The 19,146-nt window shown below is 38.3% G+C and overlaps 1 protein-coding gene across 13 annotated transcripts in view; it reads left to right on the top strand.

The window, feature by feature from the left end:
• The window catches only part of PTPRM (protein tyrosine phosphatase receptor type M), a 484,682-nt gene extending 468,320 nt beyond the window's left edge, over positions 1–16,362 (top strand). For all 13 annotated transcript variants that reach the window (XM_040550056.1, XM_040550055.1, XM_040550065.1 and 10 more), the window contains 7 exons: positions 382–531; positions 997–1,170; positions 3,239–3,370; positions 6,496–6,621; positions 8,432–8,595; positions 10,943–11,078; positions 15,472–16,362. In XM_040550056.1, the coding sequence (XP_040405990.1) occupies positions 382–531; positions 997–1,170; positions 3,239–3,370; positions 6,496–6,621; positions 8,432–8,595; positions 10,943–11,078; positions 15,472–15,525 (936 nt within the window). In that variant the 3' untranslated portion in view covers positions 15,526–16,362. The remainder of the gene's footprint in view (positions 1–381; positions 532–996; positions 1,171–3,238; positions 3,371–6,495; positions 6,622–8,431; positions 8,596–10,942; positions 11,079–15,471) is intronic.
• Positions 16,363–19,146: the final 2,784 nt, after the last annotated feature.

Here is a 19,146-nt window from a genome sequence, read left to right as displayed (position 1 = left end):
TATTATAATAAAAAAAGGAAACTCTAGAGGGTTTCTCTCCAGAGAGGATTCATTCTGGAGTACATTTTGTTGAGGCTCAGTTATGTAATAGTACTTACAGAACTGTGCAACAGAGTGAGGAAACCAGAAACAGTCCAAGTTCATTACATTACTGCACTTCTGTTTGTAATTGTAAAGGGTTTCAGTCAATCCTTCTCTATTCATTTCTAAATGAGTGCGATAAAGTTTTATGAATTGCTGTTGTTCTTTCTGGTCTTGCTTCAGCGCCTGTAAAGTCAGTAAGAATTAATGGGCCAACCATATTAGTCGTTACTTTTTATTTACCGAATTACTAATAGCATATTCTCTCTTTGTCAGTAATTATTTTAATTGCTTTACCAGGAACAATATGTATTTATCCATGATGCTATCCTGGAAGCCTGTCTTTGTGGGGACACATCTATTCCAGCTTCTCAAGTTAGGTCTGTTTATTATGAAATGAATAAACTGGATCCTCAGACTAACTCCAGCCAGATCAAAGAGGAATTTAGGGTAAGTTGTGGCTAGCAGTGCATAGAAGCTATACTTTTCAGCTATACTAAAGACTTAAGTGCTGACTTATAACCAAGTGAATTTGAGACCAACCCTGGGGGGAAAAGACCACAAAAAAGGAAAGATAACTTGTCACTAATTGCTATTGAACTATGCTAAATCATAAAAAAAATGCAATGAGGTAGTAGTAAAATCTTCATTTTACTCACAGGAATTATGTCAATTCCTTCTGCTGTCCTTTCTCCAGAAAGCAGGTTACTCTGCAGTTATCTTTGAGGTTGTTTTTCAAATATGTTTGCTTCCAGGATTCTTGCTTCCAAACCCTGCTGACTGTGATGTGTTTTCATTTCTCTGCATATTGATTCCCACTGAAACTGAATGCTGACTTGATCTGTTCTTAAATACTTGGGGATGCTTTCACTGCTGTGTTAATTTTTCTGTTGTATTGTTTACTCTTTTTGAAAGACTTTAAATATGGTGACTCCAACGCTGCGTGTGGAAGACTGTAGCATAGCACTTTTGCCACGAAATCACGAAAAGAATCGCTGTATGGATGTTCTGCCTCCAGACAGATGCCTGCCTTTCCTCATAACGATAGATGGGGAGAGCAGTAACTACATTAATGCTGCACTGATGGATGTAAGTCTCCACTACATCATTAATAACTAAAAGGGGATAAGGAGCCCTCCAAACTGAGCAATGCCAGAAAGTGGAGTCAGCACAAGGCTGAAATCCTTCTAGCTCATCTTCCAAAAACATGGCACAAAATCTTTAAGCTCCCAAGCACATTTAGGATCCCACATGCGTTATGTCAAAGCCAAGGTTCCAAAGCCATGCTCAGGGAGCAAGTCAGGGTATTTTGATGAATTAGATGTATCTAGATTTCTCCCTAGTGCTTGAATTTTTAACCATCTGGCTTAGGAAAAAAAGAGTTACCTATTAAGACTCTAAGGCACTTAAATGGGATAATAAGGTTTGCAGCAATATTTCAGTTCCCTTTGTTTCTAATTTAAACAGTAATTAACAAAAAAAAAATTGTCTGTCAGCACAAGATAGTACACAAGCCATTACTTCAGTCTTTCTGTTTATTTCTGTTTGAATGAATGGTTCCTCTTCATGTGTGTGTGGATTTTTTTCTTAATGCATCTAGAGTAATTCTAATCCTGCTAATAGAATATCAGTAAAAAGACACTTAAACTTCCTTCAGAGTCTGTAGATATTTATAGCCTATCTTTGACAATTTAGAGCTATAGTAATTATGGTTGTCACACACACATAAACAACAAGAAAGCAGAGGTTAGAAAAGAATGAGCACATTGTAAATGGCCTTTTTGAAAAGTGAAGCTAGAGTAATAACAGTTTATATCATTTTTTGCATTTCTTTCCTTCCAAGTTCTCAAAGCATTTTCCTAAAATAAGCCTAAGTTCAAAACACTCCTGTGAAAAGGTAAATGTATTATCTTTATGTTTACCTACTTAGAGAAACTAAGAACAGAAGTTTAAGTGACTTCCCTGGGTTCTCATCATAGGTCAGTGGTATCTTCGTATTAGAATGGTGCTTCCTTGATCTGAAATTTACAGTCTTGCCGTTAAAGTGTCTTCTTTCCCAGAGAGTTTGTTCTGCAAATTAAGTACTGCTCAGGGAGAGCAGTGCCTCCGTATTTGCTTTGAAAACACTTGCCTTCTTTACTCTTGAAACAAGGAAGGGTCGCTTTCTACCCAAAGTGCCCTGGTCAGGCTCCTGAAATATACCTGCACTAAAGGACAAGAGCAGACATTTGTCCCTCTCTCTAAACTCTCACTCTCCATCAGGCACGATGCTGCATTTAGCCCGCTAGGTGAAACCTGCACCTCTGGCTGAGGTGCAGTTGGATCACCTCATTTATGAGCCTTTAAATAAGCTCACTTCAAGTAAAAGGGGCAGCAAGTGTGGTTTTCATTATCCGGGATCTGAATGTTTGAAAACATTGCAGGACTCTGAAAGATGCAAATAGCTGATCAGTTTGCACCTGTGTTGCAGTACAACTTCAGTTCAATGCATGTAGAGGCTTCCCTGCCCTCTTTGAAGGCAATGACAACCCCTCCCAACAATTGCCCCAGATGGTCACGGTGGCCTTTAACACTTAGAAGGACATTCCCAAAAATGCTAGTATGAGAATCACAATTTAACAGTTCCACCAACAGCTTAGTCAATGACATACTCTGGTACTAAAAAAAAAACAAAGAGCACAGAAATGTATCCCCTGGGTATCTTCACTGCTGTTGCACAGACCAGAATTTGAACAATGTTTCTGAAAAATAACTAGATATTTCCTTTCATAGGAATCATTCAAATTAACAGCTCTGTGCAGATGGCCAAGATTAATCTGTCCATTAATAGCTCAAACCAAAACTGTAGCTCAAAATGTTGTAGGGGTTGCATTGGAGGCAAAATCCTCTGGCGATTTTACTCTATGCCTGTGGCATAAAATAAGTTTCAGAAATATAACATCTGCACAAGTTATGTTTTGCCCAGATACAGTTTATTAATTTTCAAGTATGTAAGATCTCTGGAAAGAATTGAAAATAATGTATGAATTACATAGAAAATATAAATAATGCTTTCAGTCCTAAAATTTTGGGGCTCTTAAGGGCATTCTGCTAAACAGTGGGTTTTTTTCTTTCTCTTTCCATTCTTCTCTTACCATCTCTTGTTATTTCTTTGCAGAGCTACAAACAACCATCAGCCTTTATAGTTACACAGCATCCCTTACCAAATACTGTCAAAGATTTCTGGAGACTGGTCCTAGATTATCACTGCACTTCAATAGTTATGCTGAATGATGTGGATCCAGCACAAGTAAGTCCAAAAACGGCTCTGCTCAACAGAGAAGTGCCAGTGCCTCAGCATTGCAGCACATGTGCGCTTCAGAACAGCTTTAGGATGTAATTAGTTTTATAAAATAACATTAAATACTAACATACTAAAAAATTGATTTGTAGCTTACGGGTACACATTGGGAAGGAGGAATAAATCTGAGCATCACACCTTCTCCACCAAAATGTTAATGCACATACACATAAGTGCATGCACCCGTAATTTATTCTGATAGGAAAACATGCTTTGGGAAGAGCTGTTAAAAAAACAAAAACCATGTGGTTGTAGATTTCTGGCTCAAGCCTGAAACACACTCATAACCAAAAGTCATAAACAGAAACCAACAGCTACTCATTAGCTTGCCTGTAACAGGTCAATGACCTTGGTGTGCTTACCAGGGATTGGTGTTCCCAGCTTGAAAATCTGTGTTATGTTTGACACAAAATTACACTGTTAGCAAGAAGATAAGAACTGAACAAGATTGGAGACTACGCATCCTTCGGAAGAGGAAACGGGACAAAGAAATGCATGCTGGAATGTAATTACTTTACAACAGAGTTGTGCATGCTGTACATGTTCTTTAGAAAATTGGAAAACCGTACCTACTGGATTGGCAATTTAATCACTAACATTAATCACTAAGCATCCTAGAGTCTGAATGCAACTGTGCAATTCCAAGTTTTTATATAGATATAATTGCCTTGGTTTCGAAGAACTGCACTAGCCCTCTGCCGGATTAAGGTGGCAGTAATCTAGACCCTTAATATGTAAATACTTGCTAATTTTTGGTTAAAATAAGAGCAATTTTTTTAATAGCAGACCCCATGTCATTTTTGTTCTTGATATTATCCAGAATCTTTTTAGATTGGTTGAGTACTGTTCATACCTTGAAAACTGCTTCCTTTATTTCTTTTTAACATGAAGAATTTGTTTTAAAAACATACTAATCTCCAGTTTTGTCTTTCAAAGGAATGTGTAGGAATTCCAGACACCATTTTAAAGACTGAATTTCTGATTTTAAGCCTTTAACTGTCTACAGGGAGAAAAATAGAAATGAAAGACAAAACTTTTATTCATGAGTCTAAGATTATTTTCTGAGTGAATAAGGAAAGACTCAAGGGAGTCAGACTGCTAGGGACTGCTGAACAGAGTTCTTTTAATTTGTGGGCTGTGTTTTGAATTTACAATAGTGCACGGCAATTTCAAGCATTTATTAGCCTCACAGGCTTTTAAAAGCTATTGGGATATGCAGTTAATACACCTGCCTCTGCAGTATGTTAAACCTTTTCCTTCTAATGTGAGTAACAATCTTTTCATTAGGAATAAATCTCAAAGCCCTCAGAGCAAACAGAAGTGGAAAGAGGGCAGAGTTTATTAAAAACACACATTCAGATTTATTAATAATTACTGTTATCATTATTATTTATGTATATATGAAGTGTTTACATTTCTGTTTAGATATTACAATTTATGTGGATTGTTATGCTCTATTGGGAAATGAAATTCAACCCTTCACAGTGACTCTGACTTAAAGAGAGTCGCTAGCATCACATGCATGCAAAATGCTCAGACCTAAATGCTTTTGGATTTCTTTAGAACTTGAAAATCTTGGCTTTCTAAAACATCACTGGCAAACAGCTCTGCTTATTATCATTTAAGCATTTTTCAAAGATCTGTTTGAACAGTATTCCTATGTATCTGAAAGATGCGTACGAAATTGTGCATATGTTAAATGATGTGAGCACTGGCATTTGCATTAGCTGTATGCATGTCAGTATTGTATTCTGCTATCCTGTACACTAGTGTATTTCATAATAAAAAATTGTGGAAGGTTTAGGCAATATTTGGAAAGTAATTTGCTCAGCAGACTGAATCAAGTGGGGGTTTTAAAATAAATGAAAATAGATTTTCCTACTAGAAAATTCTGTTTTTAACTTGTTAAAGTGAACTCCTGCAAATCAGATTCTGTTCTCTTTTTAATTGATGTAGTAAATGATTATGTTTTCCTAAAATGTAGTCATTTCGAAACGGCTTTGTTGAGGAATAAGTGTTATAAGAAATGCAAAACAACATCTGGAGGAGATATGATTTGTCAGCTCAGCTCTGGATCACCAACAGCAATGCAGCAGAATGAAGACCACAGCTGTTTTACCGAATGAAATAAAGTTCAAAATATGAGATCAATGCTTCTGCAAGCAAACAAAATTTCATGAGTTCATACTTAATTTTGGAGAATGCTTGCAAAAGCTATATGCTTGAACTGCTCTAGATATCCCTGGAAATAAATCATCAGGGTTTTTATGGAAAAAATTGGAAAACAGAGTCTAGCTTCAAGTAATTCCAAGCAAAGTGTTGTTTTAATCTTTAAATTATTAAGAGAGAGGATAATTGGTTCCAGGATGGAGGCATCGTAGTTTTATTAGACACTAAAACTGTGCAAGATAAGGCTAATGTTAATTTGCGATCTTTAGATAACTAGAAGTAATGTTTCCTGAGCACTAAGGAAAGCATAATTACTATTTTCAGGTGGTGTTTGTAAGATGAAATTAAGCAGTTGCTGAAAATTCAAAGCAAAGCTGATATTATATATATAAATGCCAATATCCTCAGTCACTTATGAAATAGGTGTGTAAGTTATATCCTGAATTTTGAGAACTGATGTAGCCTTTAACCACATTCCAATGTAGTTTGACTTATTATCAACTTTGGGAGATAGTTGGAGATACCAGGCCTTTGGTGTTAGGCTTTACGCTGTCTCCAAGATACGGTAATATTTGACAGCATTCCCCTGTCCTGTCGTGCAGTATTGAAGAACTGATGTTGAGTGTCAGAAATGTGCTACTCCAAATACCAGAGAATGGCAAGTAGAACAGCAAGCAATTGCATGGTCAGTTAAGTGAAAAGACATTTGTTTAAGCTTTTTCTGCACACGTAAAATTAGAGTGCTTGAAACTAGTGGAGAATGGTGCACTGTGTATTTTATAAAGATAATGTGTAAGAATTTCTGCAATTAATGTGGCACAAAAAATATCTAGAAAAGTATATTTGAGGCATTGTTAAATTAAAAGTAATTATCTCTGTTCTTTTGTGTTTGTGGTCTTCTGTAGTTGTGTCCTCAGTACTGGCCAGAAAATGGAGTACACCGACATGGTCCTATTCAGGTGGAGTTTGTATCAGCTGATTTAGAAGAAGACATCATCAGCCGGATATTCCGAATTTATAATGCAGCCAGAGTAAGGATGTTACTTTACTTGCAAGTCAGTTGTGCATCAGTAGTTGAGTTGGCTGTACTCAAGTCAAAAAAAAAAGAAAAAAAGAAAAAAAAAAGTTAAACTCACATAAAACCATTCTCATTTTTCAGCCTACTTATTTGAGAGCATTGATGGGATAATGGGTCACACCATTATCATTGAGAAAAAGGCCTTGTGTGTGTAATTACAAAATATTTTAATGAATATCTCAAGTGCGTTAAATGCAAATGGAATAAATGCAGATTATGTGGTAGCCAAGAAGCAATGCAATCAGTGCTGTTTTAAAAATTTTAAATAAGTCATCTTGCATATTTGCATCCTGTGTCATGCAAAGGCCGTGCACCAGTACCAGGCATGTTTTTCAACACCAGTCCCAGGCTTTTAGTGAACATCTTATCCCACTAATCACATTTTATAATAGATGTAAGCACTTCACAGGGACAAGTAAGTTCTCATATCCAGCTTTTATGCTACTATAAAGTTGACAGAAGACTCATCTCTTTAAGCTGAGTGGGGAAAAAAGATTCAGCCACAGACCAGATATCTCTTCCCATCCAGTTGGAGAGAGCTTTTGCAATGGTCTGATACTGGTCACTGAAGAACTATAGCCAGGAGTAAGCAGCACTCTACTCAGAAACATCAGGAATTGCCCTGCAATCCGGTAGCTGTCAAGACAGTGAGAGAAAGGCCCCCAGAAACACTCCCTGTGATACTAATGTCCAAACAGGGGAGCAGACTGTAAGCTTCAAGATACATCTTTTGTATTGTGAAGGCCTTGCATTGCCAGTAAATGTGGCAACATAAAGCCAGAGACTCCAACAGTGTTAATGGGAGCTTTAGCAGGTGCTGGGGCTGGCTGATGTCATCTGGGGAGAAGGGGCAGTCAGCTGAAAGAAACTGGCCAGGAAACCAGTAGAGTCCAAATTTTGACATAAAACAGACAAAACCCATTGAAGAATACGTCTAATGCTGCATCCACTTTGGTTTATTCCTTTATTGTGTTAATATTACATTCTCTCTATTACCTCTTACTCTAGAGGAAAAACTGTTATGTCAAAATTTCTGTGCATTGCTCATTTTAAAAGTGGCACTAAAATACACTCACGTTGCACAGAAGTGAAAGTAGCAAATCCTAGGCTACAAAAACAGTTTTCATGTGTGTGTTTATTATGCCCTTTTCAAAGGACTGTAATTTTCTGCCACTAACACTTGTTCTATGCTCCTTTTTTATTTTAAATCACCATAAAGCAACTGTTCAGTAACATCTCACCAGAGGGGTTCTGACTATTTCAGTAGCACACAATAAAGTAAAATGTAGTTAGGTTTTTATAAGCAGGAAAAAATCTGAGGGTTTCATTTGGTTTTTAAAATATTTCCTACTTCAAAATAATCTTGAGAGGTTTTGACCTTTCTTGTAAAAAAAGACAGAAGCACGCAAACATTCTTCAAAATGCTGAAGCATATGAAAAAAAAGAGGTCATATAATTGTATTGCAGCGCTCTTTCCTGCTATGATATTAATTAATTATTTGTTTGATCCTGCAGCTGTACTGTTGCTCTCTTCTAGACTATTTGTATAGCCCTCTGTTTAAAACCTCTCATTCTAATAGTTCAGCTGGAAATTAAAAGTCATAACTCCTCAAGGGCAGTTGAAATTGCATTAGTAGTTTGTCAGCGGTGATCTGCTGAACAACTTTCCTCACTGATACAAACACCTAAATTACACACCATTTGAATAGACCATAAGTAATGCTGTTCCTTCTTGTTCCTTCTCATTCCCTGAATCCCTACAGCCCCAAGACGGCTATCGGATGGTGCAGCAGTTCCAGTTCCTGGGATGGCCCATGTACAGAGACACGCCAGTTTCCAAGCGCTCATTCTTGAAGCTCATCCGCCAGGTGGAGAAGTGGCAGGAGGAGTACAACGGGGGAGAAGGACGCACAGTTGTACATTGTTTGTAAGTACTGGGAACAGATGAGAGGAAGTGAGGGAATGCTATTATCATAGCATTTGTTCTAGGTTTTAAAGGATGTGTGAAAAGGTGAAGAGGTATCCATCACGAACTGAATAAATAATACAGCTGCTCATTTAAAAGTTTTGAAGACACAAGGAATTGTACAGTTCTTAATATAGATTCATGAGTTCCCCTCTCTGTCCCTTGGTAGACCCCTGTGTGAAAAGAGAATGGGTACAAGTTAACCCTATTTTATATAAAGATGTCCAGTGACTTTTGCAAATGAAAAAGATGTGTATTTATTCCAGGTAAATCAAAACTGTACCTTCAGAACAATATAATTTTATTTCTACTGGTGAGGACTGTATGCCAGCTACAGTTCCTTGGTGGAAGACGTAAGTAGTATAGGAGGGAGTGATTCCTCTTCCAGAAATAAGTCACAGAAGTAAAAGTGTTGTGATAGACCAGTTATGATGATCCTTTAATTGCCTTACCATTCTCTAATAATGGTATATATTTTGTCCTCCTGGGACCTGTGTGCTCCACTGGTACAGGTTCTCATCCACCATCCTGCCTTGTGATATGGCTTAATACATGTAAATGCTGTTTGCTCTCAGCAGTACGTAATCTTTTTAGACTGATTCTTCAGTGCTTGAAGTTATATCCCTCTCCCCTCGAATCATAGAATCCTTTGGGTTGGAAAAAACCTCTAAGATCATCGAATCCAACCACTAACCTAGCACAGCCAAGTCCACCGTTAAACCATGTCCTCAACCACCATAGCTATGCATCTTTTGAAAACCTCTTGGGAGGGTGTCTCAACTACTTCCCTGGGCAGCCCATTTCAATGCCTCACAACCCTTTCAGTAAAGAAAATCTACTTAAAAGATGCTGCCATGATGGAGAAGAGACATGTTAATGGGAAAAGCACATGCTATCGTGCTTTCAAAAGTTAGAACCCAAGAGTAGGCAATAACTTCCTGAGTTTTGGTTTGCACTTAGACAATGTTACAACTGTGGAGGAAAGTGTATTAGTAATTCCCACTATCGCTGACCTTGAACAAGTCATTGCTCTTTAGTTTCCCCATCTGTAGAATGGGGATAATAATACTTTCATCAAAGGAGCATTGTGCAGTGTGATTAATTAATGTTTTGAGATCTTTAGCTGAAAAGACCCTTTTGAAGTGCAAATTACTGTTATCTCTGAGGTGGCTGATGATATTAAATAGTTGTACAACATCACACATGCGTCACTTCCAGGCAGTAAAGAAAGAAAAAGCTCTAATATAATCCTTTTAAATGACTTTATTTTAATTAAAATTCTCAAAGAGTCCCATAATATCAGGCAATGTTTTGGCAGCAGAGAGCATTCTTTTCATACTGCCTGGATGTGACAGATGTGCGACGTTGTAGCTTCCTTTGAAAATCAGCCATTTGCGAAGCTGGTTTGAAAGACCTGCTACCTAACCAGGCTGCACTCTGGTAATTATTAAGGTTTATTATTTTCGGTGAAGTGCAGCCTAAAGATTCTGATTAGAATAGCTGTAGAAATAATAGGGTTTCCAGAAAGAAAGAGATTATCTCAAAGATTAAATATAACTGGGGATAAAGTATTATTAAATGCTGTATTTGATCATGCATATGAACATTTGTGCCTGGCTTCTTTGTTAGCAAGTCACTTTGGGTTCTTATCCTCTGATACTGTGGGTGGAGAAGGAACACAATCACTTTCAGAAGCAGTCATTTCCATGCAGCCAGTCCCTCTGCCTGCTGCTACGGGGTGAGCGCATCAGCCACCGGGACATCGCAGCACCGCCTTGTGCCATGCTGAAAGCACAGCCACCAGAATGGCTCATAGACAAATTGGACACCGCTTTTGCTCTTCCTCTGAAACACCTTTGGGTCCAGGAAGAAGGCACTAGGGTCGGAAATAAAAGAACTTGAAAGATCCGCTTTCCCTATAATATTTCTAGCCCGATACTCATTACAACCTTGTGCATTAACAGTGCAAAGGGGTGTTGAATTGAATCTAAAAGTACCTTGTCCTTATTTTAGCAGTCTTTTCGTGCTGCTTCAGAAGTTCACTAAAGAGAGTGGCACAAAATTCGTCCATTCAATTACCTTCAGGCTTTCAGCCTCCCGGATGCTGAATGATAGGTTGGAGATCATTCAGCCCATTAATTCCAATTAAAAACAGTGCTCTGCTTAGAGTTCAGCCGCCTTTAGGGGCATTAATGTTCAGTGGCTTCTCCCTGGTGGAACTCATACCTTCTGTAGCCATTCCTGGTGTTGTAAGAACTTGTAATATGAAGTCAGTTGTAACTGAGCTATTTTATCACTTTTATTTTAGGAATGGAGGTGGCCGCAGTGGGACATTTTGTGCAATCAGTATTGTTTGTGAAATGCTTCAACATCAGAGGGCTGTTGACGTATTCCATGCTGTGAAGACACTGAGGAATAATAAGCCTAACATGGTGGACCTTCTGGTATGAGCTTTTTAACTGCACCACTAAATAGAAAATGTTCCTTTTTCTCAGAAGACTCAGTAAGATTTCCAAGATTTGCAGTGGGAGTTGTTCACAAAGCAAGCAAGTCATTTTCAAAGGGGATAATGAAGTCACTTCACTTGTAAGAGTATTTTTACACTACTTTCTTCCCAAGGAGACTTTGTCTCTGTTCATTTGAATTTTTTAAGAGTTTTAAACTTTCAGCCGAACATCCTTATTAATTTTCTTTTCTAGCAGGCTGAGCCAAGTGGAGAGCAGCCCTTGCAAGGGGTAGGAATAATAGTTATGTAAAATGAAATGCCAGATTTTCAAATTATATATTTTATAAATAGCTTAATCGCCTAATATTTATCAAAGCCATGAATTTCAGTTTGACATCCAGAATATTGCATTTAATTATGGTTGCTCTATCTCATAGAAAGATTAAAGAAGTTCAGAAACAAGAGGCCATGTGCAATTATTTTCTTAGAGAGTATTTTATGGGCTTTTTTCAAAAATGGAGAATTGCTGAAGTGCCAGCTGCTACGCTACAAGAGCTGCAGAACAGCTTAAAGCAGCAGGTTCTTACGCTCCAGTGTGTAGTTCTGTACTCGGAGACGGCTGAAGCATAACACCATATGCTGATGCCTGGACCATAAAGACACCGTTTTGCGACATCTTCTTATAGACATGGCTGCTTGAGAGGCAGTTGTATTCGAGTTAGCATCATAGGCAGGAGGAAGCAACATCTGGGCTGCTTCGGGGATGCTAAACTCATCTGAACTAATGTTGCAAGCTTTGATTAAACAAGTTTGGGTCATCAGGACTACTATATTTCAACATCTTTTCTACAGAGTCCCTAGGAAGGATGCAGGTAGCATCTCACAAAGCTGGTCCAACCTCTTGGAATTTTAGGAGAGATCCCTCCTTCTCAGATGGGTTGCTGAGATCTGGGTGTGAAATACAGGGCAAAAGGAATTTATCTTGGGAAGTGCGAGACTTCCAGGCTCATGTGTAGATGGGTAGGACCATCCTCTTCCCCACATCTCACTGTACCTCATGTGTCCCATGGAAGAATGGCTACTACCTCATCCTCCTTCGCAGTGCTCTCATCTAGGCTACCTGTGAAGTCAGACGTTCCCTCAGGCATTTTTCTAGCTAGGCTTAGGGCAAAAAGCCAGATGCTGCCAGCTGTGCAAAGTGAGGAAGGAATTTACAACAAGCACCACAGGACCATAAATAAGCAAGGAACGTGAAACTGTGAATCTTGTATCAGTGAGAAACTATCAAGCTTTCACAATGGTGGGAGGGAGAAGTTTATTTGGCTCCTTTTCCTCTGCTTTGTATTCTCAGGAGGAGAATCATCATGCTGAGAACCATACATTTTTATTTCCTAAATATTAAGAAAAATGTCCTACTTCTTCATTCAGATAGCAGAGTTTTGGATAGAGACTTGGCAGGCCTGCTGTTCTCAGTTCTCCCAGAGCTTAAGTCCACAGAACTCACTGATCTCTTATACATTTGTTTTATAGAAATAAAAAGAAAATTACTAGTGTGAAGATGTACAGTTGAAGAAAATGCTGTCTATAAATTCCCGTTTTTGACAGTTCTCCACATATAGATTTGTCAGGCAGCTGTCTCCATTCTTCAGCAAAGATTTTTTTTTTTAATCAAAAGCTAGATATATTATTTTAGAATATAAAAATAACCTTTAATAAATTGGGGGTGGTACTGAGAATATCTGGATGGTATTGAGAAGCCTTGTAAGGTTTTTTTACTAGGAGATTTCAAAGCTCTTAGGAAGAAGAGCAGTATCATTTTCCTTGTTTTACCAGTAGAGGAACTGAGTCGGGGCAATCAGGATTTTTCCCATTATCACTTAATCCACTGACAAAGCAGAGTCAGAACAACATCTCTTCAGACTTACTATTTGTAGGAACAAGTACTTGAATTAGCAAGGGTTCAAAGGAATTTTCACATAGATTGTTTCATGGTAAAAAGGGAACTAGGACACTTCAGTTCTTTTCCTGGTCCTGTTACTGACTTTATCCTTTTTGACCTTTATTATATAAATGTTTCTTTGCCTCAGTTTCCACATCTGAAAAAAAAAAAAAAAGAGAGAACAAGAATATTCATTTACCTTTGTAAAATGCTGTGATAAGAGATGAAATGCTCAGAGTTATAACGGTATTTGACAAGAATAGTTTCAAGACTGCTTTATGAGAACCTATTATACATTTTCTGACCAGATGAAGGGCAACCTTGGCCATCCATATTTAGAGATTCATCTCTTACTTTCATTGAAACCATTGGTTTTCCTGCAAGTGTAAAAATGTGAATGACACATCCATTCAGTATGGAAAATCCATGAAATTCTTCAGCCATCATACAAAAGTAACATATGGTATTACAAAATGTCCATTACAGCATGTCCAAAGCATTTTGTAGTACATGTTTTTGGACCTACCAATGATGTCCTAGAAAAATATATATAAATATATGTAAATATTCCTCTCTAAAGCTAGCTAACATAAAGAAACTTTTCATATTCAACATCAAGTGAATAATAAAAATGTACAAAGGACACACATGAGTGAACACAGTGGGAAATAATAAAATGTCTGCTATTTAGTGCAGGTATTGGGTTTACTAAAAATGACAGTTCTTCTGCTGGATCAGTAAATCAGCATAAAATGAGCATGGAAAAATGGATGAGTGGCTGATCTCTTGTTTTGATCTCTGTTATGTAGTTATAGAATAATTGCCATTTATTTAGAAACATACACAAGAAAAGCAGAAAAGGAATAATTTACATAATACTTATTTCTTTCCTTTCTTCTTTTCTATCTTTTCTCATCCTGAAAAAGACACAAGCAGTTTATGGAACCCTCAGGATCTTAAAGCCTAACATACATCTCATTCATAACTTAGGCAATATAAGCGCCTAGGATTTGTTTTCTTCTAAAGTGACAGCTCTAACAAAAGAACTCATAAATAGTCTGTGCTTGTTTCTGGCTTTTTGATTGCTGTAATATTGTTTGGTCTCTTGCATTTTAAGGTAGACTCTCTTTTCAACTAAAATGTGACTCAAAATCTCAAGTACAGGCCAACACACTCCTTTATAATGTCTTCATCAAAGAAAAGGAGAATATATGTAGGGTGTAATTGTAATCTACCTACTTGGGATGCTCAGAAGGTGAAGACTGAGTGCTGTCCACTCGTTAAGTTGTGGTTGTTACTGTGTAATATTGCATGCTCAACTATCATTAATTGATTAAATTTTATAAGAGAAAGAGGCACTTCAGTGGCAGAAATAGTCATAAAACTTGGGGGGGGGGGGGGGGGGGAAGGGGAGGATATTTCCAAGTTGAATTGTTAGAATCCAGAGCACTTTCATTCAGGCAACCCACACCTACTATTTCTTCCAGCATTTTTGTTTAATTTAAATGCTTGTAGCATTGCTAATGCAAGTAATAAGAATGAAAATAAAAGAGGGCTATGTCTGTGCACACAAAGTTGTTAAGTCCCCAGGTACCGCAACCCTTGAAGCTGCACAGTGGACAAGGGTCAGTCAGAAACATTGGCCTCTGCGTTCTGCTTAAGATGTGAAGGGCATGAAGTCACGACTCTTCATCTCAGAAGGGTGCAGATGGAGCTTGAATGCTGAGGAAAGAGAATTTCCCTGGGACTGGCCCAGTTTCCAAGCCTTTGCAAATAAAAACAGCAGTTCTGTGCTTGAAGCACAGGACTGGTACCTGGAAACACAGACTGGCCAACAGAAGAGCTGTTAAGAGCCTAGCATGTGCATCAACATTAATTGCTCAAAAATTAATTGGAATGAATCCAATTAATTTAGCTCTGGCCCGGTCTCCCTGCCCTACTGCACTGAGAGAGCACAGTATTTCAGTGCAGGTTTGAGCTGCACCTAGAGGAGGAACAGTAAACAGCCTTCATGCTGACATGTAGCAAGAGTATGAACATCAAAATAAGAGTTATGATCTGGAAAGCACTAGACACTGAGTCTGTTTTAAGATAAACATTTCCAGGGAGGAACTTCAATAACTCCAATTCCGGTAAAGTGCTATGTGAGCATTTTGACAGATGACTGAAGGGTTGCAAGTCAATCTGCTTATGTGTAGTCAATTTTTCTCATACAAGTGTATTAGAGCAGCTAACTACACATCTAATATGAGCAGTACTGTAAGTTACCGTGTGTGTAGTGTCTATTGTCTGGTTAATTTAAAGATTTTCTTATCTGAATACAAATTGGATTTGCAAACTGGTTCCCATTGACCATAGCTGATAGTAACTAATTTAAACAGAAGAGAAATATTGATCCCCTTAATTAAGTTCCTTCAATAACTGACTTCGTGGTTTTCTTTTGATTTTTCAGGATCAATACAAATTCTGCTATGAAGTGGCTTTGGAATACTTGAATTCTGGCTGATGGCATAAACAGCACAGACACCGTTCCTCCTTTCACCACCACAAACAAAGCAAGTCGTTTCATGATATCTGTGTAAATGAGATGAAGACTTCTCAATGTTATGCTTCTACTGCTTTGTATAATTGGCTCTTATTAAGAGCCCAAAGAGATGTTTATAAAACTGCTTGCACTGCCCATTTTCCACTATTAATGCCGCTGCTTGACACCCATATGAGCGTACACCAAACCACATGGCAGTTGTTGAACACTGTATTCATACGTAGCCATCGATGTGGTGAAGCAGCATAGTCCTCTGGTAAATAAGAGAGCACAATTATATTCTTATGAAGGAATTTGTACTTTTCTGTTATATTTCATTGCCTGTGATTCTCAGTTATTGTCACGGCCCAGTGTACATTTCTGTTCTGTGGAGAATGCTGTCTGGCATTTTGATAATATATGATTTTACTTATATTTGTATTCTAACACGTGCATAATAAATGAATCATATGTAGCTTATCTGAACTAATGGAAAGACATGTACCAAATCATGTTAACTTTGTTGACTTGTAATTTCTATCCACTTTGTACCATTTCAGAGAGAGAATCTTGATAGAAAAAACGTTAGAAAATGCAAAATACAGGATGCTCAGATTAATATATCCAAAGCTTTTTCATTTGTTTATATTGTAAATATTTTTCGATTTCATCAAATTATTTATTCATTAAAATGATTTTTTTTGTGAAGCACAGTGAGTGACAATCATTTTTATTAAGCCCTGGAAATGCTTACTGTATGATAATGTAAACATTTGTTTACCTTGTATGGATTCTCAGCTCAATAAATGATTACATACATGATAAAATCTCGTTTAATTTAATAGCACTTGCCATCTGAGTGCCTTCCAGTAAACCTCTTTTCAGATTAATTCCTCTAAATACTGATCTACCTCCAAAGCATGCTTATTGTGTGATCTAATGTTGATCCAGCCAATGGCAAGATGTGCCATGCCAATAAATAAAAAGAAGAGGTGAATTGTATGTGTAAAGCTACTCATGCACAAATGGAGAACCTGAAAGTTGTTCTCCTCAGTGAAGAAGAGATGATGTTGGGCTTGCAGTACTCAGCCTGGTCACAGCATGTTCGTGCTTTGTGCTCATGGACACAGTGTGGGAAGTGCAGCAGTGGAGCAGCAAGAAAGGGGACTGAAGCAGCAATGGCTTGCTGTACTGTCCTTTGGATTGCAGATCTTTCTCACCCAGCAGCATCAAGGAGAGATTGCTGAAGCTTTCCAGAGCTATATGGAAACCCAATGCAAGGAAGTTGCAGACCGCAGTAATTTCAGCTCTTAAAAAGATCATTTTAAGATGCCGTCTGGGATGGGGGCAACATCTATATAAATGTATCAAAGTCAAAATGTTTTGAGAGCCTGTAAATCTAAGAGATCCAGCCTGGACAGAATGACTCACAGCTTGTCAAGTGCCAGTTCAAAACCACTGCAAAATTCAGATCTGAAGACACGAGGATTGGCTTCCTCTGCAGCTGGAAAGCCTCTCTTTTAAAAGAAAATTGCTTTTAAAATGTAGCTGACAGCTACAGGCCATTGCTATGAATTGCACAGAGGTATTGAGGACCTTGGGAAAAACAACCCCAGCCCTGAGAAGAATAATGGTCCTTGGGTAAGCCCTGTGGCTCTTCAGCCTGTTGCAGAATATGCTCTGATTAGTGTGGAAACTTCAGTGTTAGGTAAACAAAACCAAACCTCTAATATATTCCTCACAACCATCTTGACAGACCAGGTAAGCTAGCTGAACATGTTTCTTCATAATAATTGCAGGATGTGAAAAATTCGATGTCCACCATATATTCATTGAAATGTCCAGTATTTCCTGATGGTTTCAAGGCTTGTAAGACAGTTAAGCACACTGAGGGAGCGTAGGACAGAAGGTGACATAGGCAACATGATCCCAGCTGAGAAGATGATTTATTGAAATGCAGCAAGAATTATGGCAATCTCTCCCAAGGACAGAGAATGCCAGACATTATTTAAGATACAGGACTCCTCAAGACATGCTTTGCACAGGTAGGTCTTGGGGGATGAGGGGTGAAAAGAGAAGAGGAGAGAGTTCTGCAACGCTGCTTATTTCATTACTGTTGATATGACTAATTTTTTGTTGTTCTTCTTCTGACATAGGCATAGTCAAACCCATGTTGTAGAGTCTGTAATGTCGTCCCAAAAGGCATTCTGTGTACTGCAATGCCTTAAAATTGGAGCCAGCTCAAGAAAACACAGTAAGCTGCTTTGTGTCCTCACTCATACTACAGCTATCAATCAATACAAATGATAAAAAATCCAGGCTTAGGTAAGATATTTTAGCAAGAAAGGAAAAAAAAAAAAAAGACACATAAGGACTTCAGGAGCTGGGGACAGAGAAAAAGTAAAGAATCAGAACAGAGCAGAAAGAAGAGACAAACGTGGAGGGCAGGTATTCAAAAAGCAGTATGGAGCTTATGAAGGTTACCTGGAGGGTGCTATTGCAAATGAGGCAACAGAAAGAAAGCTGCAGTGACAGCCATTTTAGGTGTTCATAAACCACTTTTTAGGAGAACTTTGTAATATCACAAGCCCAGTGCGGCTGCAGAACTTACAGAGACATCAGTCCTAGTTTGGGAGGAATGGAGGAAGGATGTTTTCTTCAATCCCCAGTATATAAGTGATACATAAATGAATAAAGAGTCTCTTTAAATGGTTAGCCATATGTATTGCCCAATTCATCATCTCTCCAGGACTTGAGGTGGATGATTTTTGCTAAGCTCTTCCAAAAGAGCAGCAGAGCTGATGATGGTGAGAGAGGTTATCACATTCTCTATCTTTTTAACAGCAATGCTCCCAGCAATCCTTCCTGGGCTTCTTTATCAGCAAAATGAGTCTATCACTGGCTGGGTAGCTTCACAGAGCACTAACACAAAGCTTAAGAACTATGTATAGTAAGACTTAAAAATAAGTAATGGAAAATACAGTTCATACTGAAATAAAAAAACTTCCCACCTAGCTGTACACACTGAGACTCAAAAGGTGTCTGTGCCACAATGTCTTGGTCTTTTCTGATGGCACTGTGCAGCATCAATACCACCTTCATTCTGGATTTCTCCTTCAGCTGGTTGGGACTCATCTTTAATATATCTGAAATGATCATTTCTTGTTTCACTGTCTGTGGACACCCCCCCAGGTCTAACAGTTTACTGTATATGTCCATCCTGAGTCAACACTGTTGCTTTGATAACACATAGCAAGTGACAAACAGATTTTTCCTCTTTGATGTGTGGCAGTGAGGATAAATGGAGACTTCCAGACGAAGCTATTCCAGGCAGCATCCTTTCATGGGGCCTGGAGAGGCCGTACTAGTAGCAACCTAAAGTCACTTGGCATTAGCCACTCTAAAACTCACCAGTGTCAGCTGCTGACATTGAATTATAGGGTACAGTTGGGTGGTTGTGGCTGTCTTATGTTTCCACCCCCCCCCCCCCCCAATTGAAGGATGACTAAAGGAAGCCAATGACTGTTGCCGTGTTTGGGGCAGAGCACCAGTGACAAGAATTTAAAACCTGACAGACCATGTGAAAAATAACACGGTTTCTGT

This window comes from Cygnus olor, chromosome 2 (assembly GCF_009769625.2).
Source record: "Cygnus olor isolate bCygOlo1 chromosome 2, bCygOlo1.pri.v2, whole genome shotgun sequence".
Taxonomy (NCBI): domain Eukaryota; kingdom Metazoa; phylum Chordata; class Aves; order Anseriformes; family Anatidae; genus Cygnus; species Cygnus olor.
The sequence above is the reverse complement of the archived record's forward strand: the minus strand, read 5'-3'. Positions and strand labels throughout refer to the sequence as shown.